General features: G+C 46.6%; 1 protein-coding gene across 1 annotated transcript; it reads left to right on the forward strand.

Moving 5' to 3' along the window:
- Positions 1-2,199: 2,199 nt before the first annotated feature.
- Positions 2,200-11,272, forward strand: LOC145522749 (pregnancy-associated glycoprotein 2-like). Its single transcript, XM_081531731.1, is given in 10 exon segments — positions 2,200-2,252; positions 3,570-3,607; positions 3,610-3,710; positions 4,667-4,784; positions 4,884-5,002; positions 6,160-6,353; positions 7,282-7,398; positions 9,125-9,266; positions 9,352-9,450; positions 11,162-11,272. Coding segments are annotated over 10 exon segments (1,092 nt in total).
- The last annotated feature ends 3,089 nt before the right edge of the window (positions 11,273-14,361 follow it).

Here is a 14,361-nt window from a genome sequence, read left to right on the forward strand (position 1 = left end):
GGCTAATTCTTTTACTTTCTAAATAAAAATAGACATACATGTGTATAAGAAGCAACAAACTCTAAGAAATTTATTGGACCCTCTTTTTTAAAAAAGCTAAATACATAGTTGACAATGTCACCCATTCCACTACTCCTTCATCCACATTATACCCTGGTGTTGGGATGCCCTTTGCCTTATTGCAGATTTCCCCATGGATGGTCACTTCAGGTATGTTGCTGATATTTGATTTTAAAAAGAATGTACAGAAGATAGCTTGTGCATATAGCTTTTTATATTTTTACCAGTGCATCGCTGGGTAGATCCCTAGGAGCAGAATTGCTGAGTTAAAGAGCAAATAGGTGTGTCATTTGTTAAATGCTGTCATATTCCCTCTGTAGGGACTGAACCACCAAAACTGGATTTAAACAATTTGCAAAAATGAGGGAGAAGACATTGTGCCCCATCTATACACACCTGGTGTCCAGACCAGGCCCCTGTTGTTGTATCCAAGAAACAGCCCAGGATAGATCTCATGCAGGAATAGGCCCTGGGAGTCCTGAAAGAGCCAGGAAACAGTATCGTCTTTACTTTGGCTGCAGTCACAGTTTAACAGATAACACTGTTCATCTCAGTCTGGGTTGGAGCCCTGAGTGGTTTTCTTTGCCTTCTTTGATTGATAAGACACTTCAAAATTACTTTTTGTGTGTTTTGTTTGGCAGTCAAAATTTTTCATAGCATGGACCCTACTGGAGACTTACACCAGGTATATATCCATTTATCTTCAGCAAATTGACATTATTAAGTTCATTGATTGATACGTCCCAGGTGATCTTTCATTGTAAATAGACAGAAAATTAACATGTTTAATATGCATTCAGTCTCATTTTATTTATTTATTTTTTAATAAATTTATTTATTTTAGTTGGGGGCTAATTACTTTACAATATTGTAATAGTTTTTGCCATACATTGACATGAATCAGCCATGGGTTTACATGTGTTCCCCTTCCTGGACCCCCCACCCACTTCCCTCCCAATCCCATCCTTCTGGATCATCCCATTGCCCCGGCCCTGAGCCCTTGTCTCATGCATCGAACATGGAATGGTGTTCTGTTTCAACCAACTTGAATTAAATCCTTCTCTGTCCCCACTGCATTCCTACTTCTAGGCCAGAAATAAAAACCTGCATAGACTGAAGGCTGAATCCAGCCCACAATGGTGGAGACACGGCTCCCACTATGTTTTGGGGGGATAAAACTTAGTTGCTAACATTAAAATCATGAACTTGCACATAAATATCCACACTTCTGACTTCTCCTGAAAACATGGTCAATGACCCGCTCTCCAGCATGGCTGAAGTGGAGGAGAGGCTGCTCCCAGTGGAAAGGTGTGTGCTGCCCACTGTTGAGCATGGCTGCCTGGCCCTTGTATCATTTCTCTCACCTCCTGGACCATGAGTTTGTGAGAACTAGACTGTTAGCTCGATTAAGATAAAGACCACTTGTGTCTTGATCAACTTTGACTTTCCACCATCTAACTCAGACCCCAGCACACATGTCTTCCTTGTAGGTTTGTTGGATGACATAAAATGCCTTGTGGATGCATATGGCACTTCTTCCACTATTGAAATCATGCAACTGAAATACTGCTCTGCCCTAAATCTTTGATGCAGACTGGCATCGTAGGTGACCCTAATCTCTGCCATTAGACCCACTACCTAAACCCACTCATATGTCCCTGGGCTGCCTCCAAAGTTTTCACTTTTCCGTTTGATCTCTTTTCCTCCTAGCAATCAGCTCTCCAACGAGGACAGCAAACCATACCTCATGAATTGGCTAGGCAGAGCACATGACATCATGTATATCCAGCATGGCCCCTAGTATTCATTTTTATGGTGTTCTTAGCAGTTATTTTCTCCAAGTTGGCAAGTTTCTCCACGCCTTAGATGTCCATGAAGTTCACTTTGGTTTTCCAGTCTAGCCTCAAGGAAGAGATCAGAGTAGAATTCTCTGTATTCTGAGAATTTTCTAAGTCCATTCCCCAAGGACAAGGATGGAGATAAAAATTTGATCAAGAGCTTTGTATTTTTATCAGATCCATTAGTGGCCTAAAGGGGACAATTAGGGCAGGTTAGAGCACTTATAACTAGAAGCTCCTGGTCAATACTGCATGCTAAAGAACAAAACCTTCCCTGAGTACTTGGAGTCAGGAAAGAAGCATGAACTGGCTTGTGCTCCTCGGGCTGGTGGCCCTCTCAGAGTGCATAGTCCTGCGAGTATGGGGACTGTAAGTGGCATCGTCTTCCTTTCTGGGTTAGAAAGGAATGGAATATTTCCCTGATAGTCTTAAAGTTCAACTCTTACTTATTGACAAGTACCTTGCTATACGTACTTATCCTCGCTTCTTTAGCCTTGGGCTTCCCAGGTGGTGCTAGTGGTAAAGACCCGCGTGCAAATGTGGGAGATGTAAGAGATGCGGGTTCGATCCCTGGGTTGGGAAGATCCCCTGGAGAAGGACATGGCAACCCACTCCAATATTCTTGCCTGGAGAATCCCGTGGACAGAGAAGCCTTGCAGGCTCTGGTCCATAGGGTCATACAGAGCTGGAGACGACTGAAGCGGCTTAGCACCCATGCCTGCACCTTGCTGTAAAAACTGTGGGTCCCAAGGGTCGAGGTGTAGGTTTGCATAGTTGCAAAACTCTTGGGACCCCAGCATGTGGTGACTTGCTGAAAATGGAACTCCTTGTAATTGTTTAGTGCACAACCTGTACAGATGTATGTGTGTTCCTGTGGAATAGCATTTTTCTACATTTTATTCTAGGTGTCCTGTCTGTTCTCTCTCTACTTCAGTGTGTATATGTCTGTGCCTGCATCTCTGTGTCTCTCTCATTTATCTCTCCATCTCTTTGGAAGTCTCTGTGAGTGCAGATATCTCCGTGTTGTTTTCTCTTCTTTTAATTTTTCAATTTTGACTCATACTTTCTTCTTTAGCCTCTTAATTTCCCTAATTTGTTTCTTACCTCCTGGATTCTTCTCTCAATCTTCTGCTCCATTTCTACTTGGAGAAAGATTGGAAGAGCTACTTCTACGCTGTTTTACATCTGACAAGCAGTGTGACCACAGCCAAGTGACAAGCTCCTTGAATTTCAGATTCCTTCCCCATAAAAATAGGATAATGATCCTCTTGTACAACCTTCCTCCCTGAGCTTCCTTGAGAAGGATACAGTGGAATGGCAATAGAAAGACTAACCACTGGCATTGTTGAGATTTTCTATATATCAGGGACATTATATCCATCACTTCACTTATCTCCCAAATTTTCTATGTGGAGGGTGGGAATCATGACATTCCACCTTTTTAACCAGGGGTAAGCAGAGAATCCAAGTGGTCTTACCCAATGTTACGCAACAGAACCTGTGTTCAAACCTACATCTTTGCCATGGTATTTGCATGGCATTCCGTTAATAAGGTGACACTCAGAAGAATGCTTGGAAAATACACAGTGCCATTACAATGACAATTATACCTTAACACGGACAGCTAATTGTATCTTCTCCTTTGTTTCTTTTCCTAATCCTCGGTGAAAGTTTGCCTCTAAGGAAAATGAAGACCTTGTGAGAAACCCTGAGGGAAAAAACATGCTGAACAATTTCTTGGACGAACGAGCTTACAGACTATCCAAGAGAGACTCCAAAATAGCTATTCACCCCCTGAGGAACTTTCTGGATGTGAATTTGTTGGGATGATGGCTCTTCACAGCGCCTCCTGGTGCTCTGGCCTAGCACTGGGACTCATCTGGAGGTGGCAGGTGGGATGTTGAGGCTGGGGCTCCTGCAGGAGGCAGAAACCCTGGGCACCAGGGACCCCATTCCAGAGGAGAAGGCATTCTCATCTTCAACTCTTGGCCTGTGGTGACTGGGCCCAGAAATGACCAGATGGCAGGTAAACATCCATTTCTGTGTCAAAGATGTGTCATTAGTTTGAGGGAGATTGTTCCTTCTGAACTAAGTGAGCCACTCAGTTACAGATGAAGGGTGAGCCATCTCTGGTCAAAACATACAGCAAACTGCAGAGCAAGTGTGAATCCCCAGGCAGAAGAACTCGGCTTCCACAGATGCAAGAGTCACAGCAGCAAAATTTTACTGAATCCCTATTCCGTGTAAGGCCATAGAATCTAACAATGTGGATATTGTTATTAGATTTTAAAAAGGGCAAATTTTGTCTTCAAGATTGTGCAGGTTCAACTAAGACATAAGCAAATAGTAAATACATGTAAAATGAAAGGGTTACCTGTGTGGTGTTTATGGGATGTGGTCTGAGTTTAGAGGGCGTGGCTGGGATTGATCAAGGAGGACCTCCTGGAGAAGGAGGTGCTCAGGCTGGGTTTGAAGAGGAGACTAGAGAGCTTCTCAAATGAAGGCACCAGGACTTCCCTGGAGGTCCAGGGCTTTTGACCCTGGGCTTTGAATGCAGGAGGTATTTTCTCAACTCACAGGGTGAATATCCTGCATACCACGTAGCGCAGTAAAAAATATCAAATGCAGGCACCTCTGAGAACAAAGGCTGTGAGCTGCATGGTGGTTGGAAAGTGATCTCAGGAGACATGTGACACCCAGAGGGAGGCAGCAGTGTGGGAATCAAGGGGAGCCAGATCTGCACTAACCCACCCCTCCGTCCCCCATAGGTGTCCTACGTGGGTAACATCACCATTGGAACACCCCCTCAGGAGGTCCGGGTCACCTTTGATACAGGCTCAGCTGACTTGTGGGTGCCTTCCATCACCTGTGAAAGTCCAGCCTGTTGTGAGTACAAACACCCCCAACCCACCCATCTTTTACTTGCCCTGACTCTCCCTTCTCCACCCTTGGCACCTGGCTGACACTCATCACTTGTGTCTGCAGAAACACACAACACCATCAGTCCTCAAAATTCTTCCAACTTCAGGAAAGCAGGCCAACCTATCACCATCTTCTATGGATCTGGGATAATTCAGGGATTTCTTGGCTCTGACACCGTTTGGGTAACGTGGAAACAAAAGCAGAGTCAGGACTGACTATGGAGTGACCTCTGCTTACAAAACAGATACAGGACCAGCTGGCAGGACCATCCTGCCCTAATTCCCATAGATACTGGCCATCTTACCCATAGGATCCTGTCCCTGGGGAGACAGTCTCCTTAGTGACACACAAACAAATGGATTAGCTCACCCAGAGAGTGGCTTGGGCTGTGGACTTGCAGCTCCTCTGCCCATGAGCAGCTCAGGGTTCATTTTGCTGGGAGTGAGAAAAAAAGCACCGACTTTATATTCTCAGACTGTGCCGGGCACTGCCGTGGTATTAAGTTGCTTAAACTTGCAACAACTCCACACAGCAGGTGCGTTGATTAGCTAATGATACAGATGAGGAAATTGAGGTGCCGACAGCAAGGGCTTTGCTGAGGTCACACATGTGGTAAGCAGTGGAGCTGTGCTGGCTTGTCAGGACTGAAGCTGGTGGTGGGTGTTTGGGGAAAGGATTAAACTGATCTGGGGACCCTGGGTGCAGTCAAGCAATCAGGTATCCGGGGTGGATATGCAGCAGGACAGAGATGTACGGGGGCCTGGTAAGTGTGTTCTCCACGTATGGGGCCTTTGGGAGTCTAGTAAAACCTATAGCCTGCCTCCCCCAAAGTACCTGAGTAGTTTCCCTCTCACTCTTACTCTCTCTCTCTCATACACACGCACACAAACACACACATACCCTGCCAGCAACATTGTATAATGGACTTCTCTCTTTCTGGGCAGATGCAGAATTCAAAATACATTACCATCAGTGCAGTCCATTTCTGTCATCAGTTCATAGAGACACCAGAGAAGGCTCTCCTGCTCTTTACTCATTTTGCCCTCAAGGGGGCACCACTGGGTCCTGTCCGACTCTTGGTTGCCCCACCCATACAGAAGCCATGAGGCCAATTTGACTCACTCAGACGGTGTTTTTCAAGGACCAAATATTTTAAAATCCACAGACCCACATAAATGAAACCCAAATTCCCCTCCCAGCTCAGTCTAATCATCTGAGGTCTACCGAGGACACAGAAAGACCTCAGTTCTTCTCTGCAGTGCTAATGGCATCTCTTCCTCAGCCCAAGCCTAGACCCACTTAACAAACCTTTATGTGGGAACACTCTTCTCACCCACAGATCGGGAACCTTGTTAGCCTTGAACAGTCGTTTGACCTAAGCCTAGAGGAATCCGGGTTTGAATATTTACCCATTGAAGGAATCCTGGGCTTGGCCTTTCCCTCCATCGGCATCAAAGTTACCATCCCCCTCTTTGACAACTTGTGGTCGCATGGTGTCTTTTCTGAGCCTGTCTTTGCCTTCTACTTGAGCAAGTAAGTGTGAGCTGGACAATCCCTCTCTCCAAATTAGTTTTAAGATGCTTTCAGTTGCATGAAAATTATGCAACAATTGATACAGTAGTATCCTGAGAGATAATCTAACTCAGGATAACTATGGTCCCAGGGCCCCACCTGGCTTCACCACTAGCTTTTATATAAGCTTATTGGAACACAACCATGCTCCTGGGCACAAGAGCTGGGGCTTCGTGTAGGGGGTGAGCGAAAAGGAAGACTAATGCAATGTGTCAGGATACGAGTTGGAAGAAAAGGCAACAAGATTTGCTGATGAATTTGACATGGAAGGAAAGATAAGGACGGTGGAAATCTTTCCTTCATCACTAACATTTCACTGGGCACCCAGGACCAGCTACACAATTTGTAGGAGCCAGTGCAAAATGAAAGAGTGGGACCCAAAACAAAAGTGTGGTACTCCTTTTTCAACAAATATCGGAAATTTCAAGACAAGGAGAGCAGAGGCGGGGGCCCTGCTGAGTGTGGGGCCCAGTAGACAGCACAGGTCACGGGCCAGTGAAGCCAACCCTGGGTGACTTGAAGCCATACCCTTAGTGATTTCAGGCCTTGATTTTTCTGAAAAACTACATGCTGGCCAAGGGGAAAGCCAAAACCCTTCAGCACACTGTCCTCTGAGGGTATCTGGGCACTCAGGTCACAGGAGGTCCAGGGCTGCTTTTGAAGACTGAATGGGTGGAGCCCGGCCAGGTGGCCAGGCTTCTAACCTCCTCTGTGCCTCTCATTAGCCAGCGACCGACCTTGATCTGGTTCTCAATTGCTCCTACCTCGATTTCTGCATCTGTAGATGGGGACCTTATTAGGGCCTTGATGGGTGGACAAGCACAGCTCTCAGACAGTGCTGTTGTTACTGTCCTTCAAGGATCCACTCCACCTTCCCTTCTCTCCATAGATGCAAGCCGGAGGGCAGTGTGGTGATGTTTGGTGTGGTGGACCACTGCTACTACAAGGGAGAGTTCAACTGGGTACCAGTGTTCCAAGCTCGCCGCTGGCAGATAAGCATGAACCAGTAAGCCTCTCCCTCTGAGAGTCACCCCAAGTAATGTCCCCACATCTGTACATGGACACAGGCAGACACACAGTCAACAGATGTAGAAACCACCTACAAAGACACAGACAGACATACAGACACACATGCAAAGACACAAGCAAGCACATATAAACGTGCATACCAGCCAGAGACACACAAGTACACACACAGAGCCACATACAAACACACACATACACAAATACAGAAACACGTAAATACACAAGCCACCCGTGGGTTCATAATCACCACAGGCCTCCTGACCAGGGCTCTGAACAGGGTCCATCACAGGGTCCAGAGAGGCCTGTGCAGCTGGGGGAGGACTGCATCCCTGAGTGTGAGGTGGGGAGCATGGTTAGAGGACTAGACAGTGTGGTGAAAAGAGGATCAGGGAGAATTTCCTCAGCCTGAACAGAGCTGTGATAAGATGACCAACTGTCCAGGGAGACAAGAGACCAAGGAACTTCTCAGTACAGATAAATGTCAGTTAAAAACAGGGAAAGTCCTGAAGAAACGGCAAAAACTGATCTCCTTAGGGAGAAGCTAGCCAGCAGTGGAGAGAGGTTGGCCACAGTCTTGGGAGCCGAAAGCAACTCATAAAAAGGGACACCCCAGGTCCCTGGGCACCCAGTGGGGCAGGGGCTATAACTGAGAGAATTGGGAAGGTGGGATCCCGGAGTGACTTGAGAACGAGAGGCAATAATTGATGAGCTTCTGTGTTTTTCCCTCAGATAAAAGCTTACCTGTCCTTTGAGGTTCTGTGTCTAGTCAGGTATCACCTGGTCAGGGTCTCAGTGTCTGAGCCCAGTGAGGGGGTGCTGCTCAGAAATACCCTCTCCCAAGGCAGCCGGTCTCCCCCACCCCTATGAGAATCTGCTGCCATAGGGAACCTCCATCTTCACTGTGCGTTTGTCCCGTTGTTGGTGAGACATCAGATACAGCTCTCTGCATGGTCTTCACTCATTATTTTCACTCTTTCTTCACTCATTCAACAGACAAACATTGTGCATCCACTGTGTGCCAGGCACTTTAGAGACATGATTAGAATAAAACTTTCCATCACATCTAAGAAGGCAAATGTACAAAAAATGACACACACACAAAGTGAATTATCACTTTGGTATATGCTAGACATGAAGGGCATCCCTTATAGCTCAGTTGGTAAAGAATCTGCATGTAATGCAGGAGACCTGGGTTCGATTCCTGGGTTGGGAAGATCCTCTGGAGAAGGAAATGGCAACCCGCTCCAACATTCTTGCCTAGAGAATCCCATGAACAGAGAAGCCTGGCAGGCTACTGTCCATGTGGTCACAAGAGCCCGACATGACTGAGCGACTAAATCACGTCCACCACCAGACATGAGGAAGGGTCTACAGAAAGTGACCAAGACAGGAGACTGATATACACCAGGGGAAAGACTTCCCTGAAGCCATGACAGTTAAGCTGGAATCTGGAAGGTGAGGAGAAATTAGCTAGTCAAAGAGGAGGGGGCTCTTCTAGGAAGGAAGACCAGCTTGTGCCAAGGTACAAAAGAGCCTGGTGTATTCAAGTACTTCATTCAAGGATGTCAAGGAAGGTGCTGTGATCAGAACAAAGGAAAAGTCAGCGCAAGAGATGAAGCTGTGTTCAGGAGACAGTCAGGCAGGGGGCAGCTGTGAGGGAGCCTTCCGCATGACCCTGATGCCCGCTTTGTCCTACTGTCTCTGAGCATCAGCATGAACGGGAATGTTGCTGCTTGTTCTGGTGGATGTCAGGCACGTTTGGACACTGGGACATCAGTGATCCATGGCCCAACAGGACAAGTCACCAACATCCACAAGCTCATGAACGCCAGGCCCGAGGGCTCTGAGGTGAAGGGGCATGCCACAGGGTCACTCCCAGTCTCCCCACATAATAAGGATCCTCTGGGCCAGCCTCTCTCCTTCTCTCTAACAGTATGTGGTTACATGTGATGCTGTCAAGACCCTGCCTCCTGTCATCTTCAACATCAACGGCATCGACTATCCAGTGCCCCCTCAGGCCTACATCATCAAGGTGAGAGGCCATTCCTGAGGGTTGATTCTCTAAATTGGGGTTTGCAGGAAGCCTTGGGCTACTGCTAGGAGGAGGGCACCCTCTTCAGGCCAAGCCACACCATAGCAGATGCTGCTGAGCCCCTATGGCTGGGCCAGCACCTCCCACAAAATCAACCACTTGAGAGTAGAGGACAGTCTGGGAATGCATCCTCCTGAAATTAATGAGGAGACAGCACTCTGTGATGGCATGGTGGGAGTCACAAGGAGAGGGGAACACTAAGGGCCTCTGCCCTCATAGATCTTCAGTTCAACTAGAGCCCTCAGATGCACGAACACGGAAAGTAAGCTCTAGTGACCCTAAAATAGGACATGTGTTCGGGGGGTTGGCTGGTGGCAGTCCCTGTGTCCTGTCCCACCATAATTATTAACAGTCTCCCTTTCCTTCTTGAAATAGTCCCAGTTACAATGAATTACATGGCTACCTTAGACCTTGACTGCAACTTCCCTTTGCTAAGTCCCAGTTCCTACTCTGGGAGTCGGGCTACCTGATCCCTCTGTGGGGAGGTTGGATGCTAAGGTGAATAAAGGGTGCACAGTGACTGCTCAGCCCTGACACAGCATGGAGGCTTCACGTCAGCTCCCTGTGGGAGTTCAGAGCAGACTGTTGGGCTCAAAGAAGGCTTTGAGGAAGAGAGGGGATGGCAGTAATTCTAAAACCCCTGACTCCTGGCGCCATAAGGAGGCCTGCTTGGGTCTAGGCAAATCTGCCCTGGATTCCATGCAAATGGCACCCCACGGTGCTCTGCAAGGGACCCTGGGGACTTATTAGGGGTGAGGAGGGCTATGGACCGACCGGTGGAGATGGAGACCAGATAAGTCACCCAGCCAAGCCTAGAGTGGCCAAAGGCTGAGTGTGGTTCAAAAGAGGCTTCTCAGAAGGCCTGAGCAAAGTCTTCAAGAACGTGTTGTGAGCACTGCTTTGAAGGTATTTAACATGCATAACCAACAGTGAGCTACTGTATAGTACAGGGAATTCTGCTCAATGATATTTGGCAGCCTGGATGGAAGGGGTGTCTTTGGGACAAGGATAAGTGTATATGTAAGACTGAGTCCCTTTACTGTCCACCTGAATCTCAGAATATTGTTAATCAGTGATATTTCAAAACAAAATAAAAAGTTAAAAAAAAAAAGAACTGGTTTTAGGGACCCAGGAGAAGAACAGGCATTCTCTGCAGAGAAAGAGCAGAGTCAGAAGGAAAGAAAGAGAGTGTGAGGAGAACCAGGGGACATTCTTGTTCTTTTCTAAAAAACTGTATTGCAGTGTAGCTGATCTTCACTGTTGCCTTAAGTTCTGCTGCACAGATAAGTGATTTAGCCATACATATACAAATATACATATTCTTTTTCTTTAGTTAATCAATAAATATTGAATATAGTTCCTTCCGCTATAAGTAGGAATTTGTTGCTTATCATTCCTCTGTATATTACGTTGCATCTGATAATTCCAAACTCCCAGTCCTCCCCTCCCCGACACTCCTGCCATATGACAACAACATGTCTTGGCCCTTTTTGGTTTTGGATGAACCCTCATATCCCCAGCTGCTGAGAAAATCACCGGATACTTACCAAAAGAGGGAAAGAAAACCAAGAAGTGTGCCAGGTCTGGATATTGAGGAGGGAGTCGCAGGAAAGCACTCAGGCTGACTGGTGTGTGTCTCTAACTCCTCCAGGCTCAAAACTCCTGTCGTACCATCTTTCAAGGGGGCACAGAAGCTAGTTCTCGTGACACCTGGATCCTGGGTGATGTCTCCCTGAGGCAGTACTTCTCGGTTTTCGATTGAAAAAATAAAAGGATTGGCCTGGCAGTGTAATGCTTGGACTGGTTCAGGAATCAATCAGGCCACTCCTAACACACACTCGCTCACACTAGGGCACTCCTGCCCAGAGATGCTGGTGAACTGTGTTTGGTGCTCTGCAAACCCTATTCTCAGTAAAGAACAAAAAGTTTCATTCTTAATGGTGCTAACACAAATGGGTGCTTCTTTTTGGGTCTGGGAGGTGCATAATAATCAGGGAGAATCTAGAACCAAGTCTGAACCGCAAGTGAGAGGAGCTCAAGTCCAACTGGTTTCAAGGAAAGGGGAGACTTTCTGGAAGAACACTCGAGATCCTGTACATAGGAACCAGAGCGAAAGATCTCAGTGACTGGACCCAAGAAATCAGAAACCTTCAGCTCAGTCTTTCTCATCCTCGCTCTTTCCCCTCTCTCTTCTTTAATGGTCTTAGCCTAACAACCTTCTTCCTTAAGGCTTCTACACCTAGTGAGGGAGTCCAAAGCTACCTGTCCAAAAGTTTTTATATTCCCAAGGCATCTAATTTATAAGGAAAGAAGCTAAGAGACATCAGGGTTCAAGGGAGTGCTCTGAATGACCCACCTAAGATCCCATGTCCAGCCCTGGATCAACTATCCTGGCAGGGTCATAGTGTCCTATGAGTGGCTTTACATGGTCATGTGGCCCTGACCCAGCAGCAAACATGATTGACAGTTTCCTCCAGAATATCTGGAGCTGGCAGGAGGCAGCCCCAAGGATAGTGGCTGGGGGTTGGTCTAGATCAGGGAAGAGTTTATGATGATGCCAACTCCACCGCCTCTTCATTCAGAGGGATTAGGAGGGGTAATGAAAATATTCTATTCATCACATCTTAGATGAACATTGGCAGTGGGGTTCTGCTCAAGGGGGTTCTGAGTGAGGTCCCTCACACTGAGATGGTTCTCCTTCGTCCCCCCACCTCAGTTACCAGCTCTCTGCCACTCACACCTGCTGCGACCTTTCCAGTCCCATTTCCCATGTGACAGCCCCTGTGCATCCCTGAGCCTTCCCCCTACTCCAGGGTCCAGCACACCCCTTCCTTGGCCTCCAATGCTGTAGGGGAAGCTGTCACTCATGTCACACAGTGGACCAGGGTGCACAGAGCGTTCAGCCTCTCTGAGCTTCTTCCAGGGCCAGAGTTACAAACCATTTAGTTGTGAGCTGCCATGGACTGGCACCTTGGGAGTAGAAGTATCACGTCTTTCCACCTGGAAACCATAACTAGAGACCTAAGCTCAGGACGGTAGGGGTCAGAGAGGCAAGGAGACTCAGGTAATGGAAGAAAATGAAAAGAAGAGATAAAGTAGAAAACATACCCCAAGTCAATGCATAGTAGGGGTCTTTACTCAGGCAAGAGAAACATCAGTGAAAGAAGTGTCCCCCTGCCTTTCTTCATCTTTTTATTCATTACATGCATGGTGTCAGCGTAACTATTGCCATGATGCTGCTGCTGTTCAGTCACTAAATTGTGTCTGATTTTTGCCACTCCGTGACCTGCAACATGCTAGGGTTGCTTGTCCTTCATTATCTCCCGAGTTTGCTCAAATTCTTGCCTGTTGAGATGGTGATGCTATCAAAACTTCTCATCCTCTGCCACCCTCCTCTCCTTTGGCCTTTAGTCTTTCCCAGCATCAGGGTCTTTTCCAGTGAGTCAGCTCTTTGCATCAGGTGGCCAAAGTATTGGAACTTCAGTGTCAGCATCAGTCCTTCCAATGAATATACAGGCTTAATTTACTTTAGGACTGACTGGTTTGATCTCCTTGCTGTCTAAGGAATTCTCAAGAGTCTTCTCCAGCACCACAGTTCAAAAGCATTAATCCTTTAGCACTCAGCCTTCTTTATGGTCCAACGCTCATATCTGGACATGACTACTGGAAAAATCATAGCTTTAACTATATGGATCTTTGTCAGCAAAGTGATGTCTTTGCTTTTTGATACTCTGTCTAGGTTTGTCATAGCTTTCCTTCCAAAGAACAAGTGTCTTTTAATTTCATGGCTTCAATCAACATCTGCAGTGGTTTTGGAGCCCAAGAAAATAAAATCTGTCAATGCTTCCACTTTTTCTCCTTCTATTTGCCATGAAGTGATGGGACCAGTACGTAAAGGCTGTATATTGTCACCCTGCTTATTTAATTTAAATGCAGAGTACATCATGAGAAACGCTGTGCTGGAAGAAACACAAGCTGGAATCAAGACTGCTGGGAGAAATATTAATAACCTCAGATATGCAGATGACACCACCCTTATGGCAAAAAGTGAAGAAAAACTAAAAGAGCCTCTTGATGAAAGTGAAAGAGGAGAGTGAAAATGTTGGCTTAAAGCTCAACGTTCAGAAAACTAAAATCATGGCATCTGGTCCCATCATTTCATGGGAAATAGATGGGGAAACAGTGGAAACAGTGTCAGACTTTATTTTTGGGGGCTCCAAAATCACTGCTGATGGTGATTGCAGCCATGAAATTAAAAGACGCTTACTCCTTGAAAGGAAGGTTATGGCCAACCTAGATAGCATATTTAAAAGCAGAGACATTACTTTGCCAACAAAAGTCAGTATGGTCAAGCCTATGGTTTCTCCAGTCGTCATGTATAGAAGTGAAAGTTGGACTCTAAAGAAAGCTGAGCGGCAAATATTTGATGCTTTTGAACTGTGGTGTTGGAGAAGACTCTTGAGAGTCCCTTGGACTGCAAGGAGATCCAATCAATCTATCCTAAATGAGATCAGTCCTGAGTGTTCATTAGAAGGACTGATGTTGAAGCTGAAACTCCAATACTTTGGCCACCTCATGCGAAGACTTGACTCATTGGAAAAGACCCTAATGTTGGGTAGGATTGGGGGCAGGAGGAGAAGGGGACGACAGAGGATGAAATGGTTGGATGGCATCACTGACTCGATGGACATGGGTTTGGGTGAACTCCGGGAGTTGGTGATGGACAGGGAGGCCTGGGGTGCTGCAATTCCTGGGGTCACAAAGAGTCAGACACGACTGAGTGATTGAACTGAACTGATGGGACCAGATGCCATGATCCTCAATTTTTTGAATGTTGAGTTTTAAGTCAAC

The sequence above is a fragment of the Giraffa tippelskirchi genome, chromosome 10 (assembly GCF_054371585.1).
Source record: "Giraffa tippelskirchi isolate mGirTip1 chromosome 10, T2T-mGirTip1v1.2.pri, whole genome shotgun sequence".
NCBI classification, from domain to species: Eukaryota; Metazoa; Chordata; class Mammalia; order Artiodactyla; family Giraffidae; genus Giraffa; species Giraffa tippelskirchi.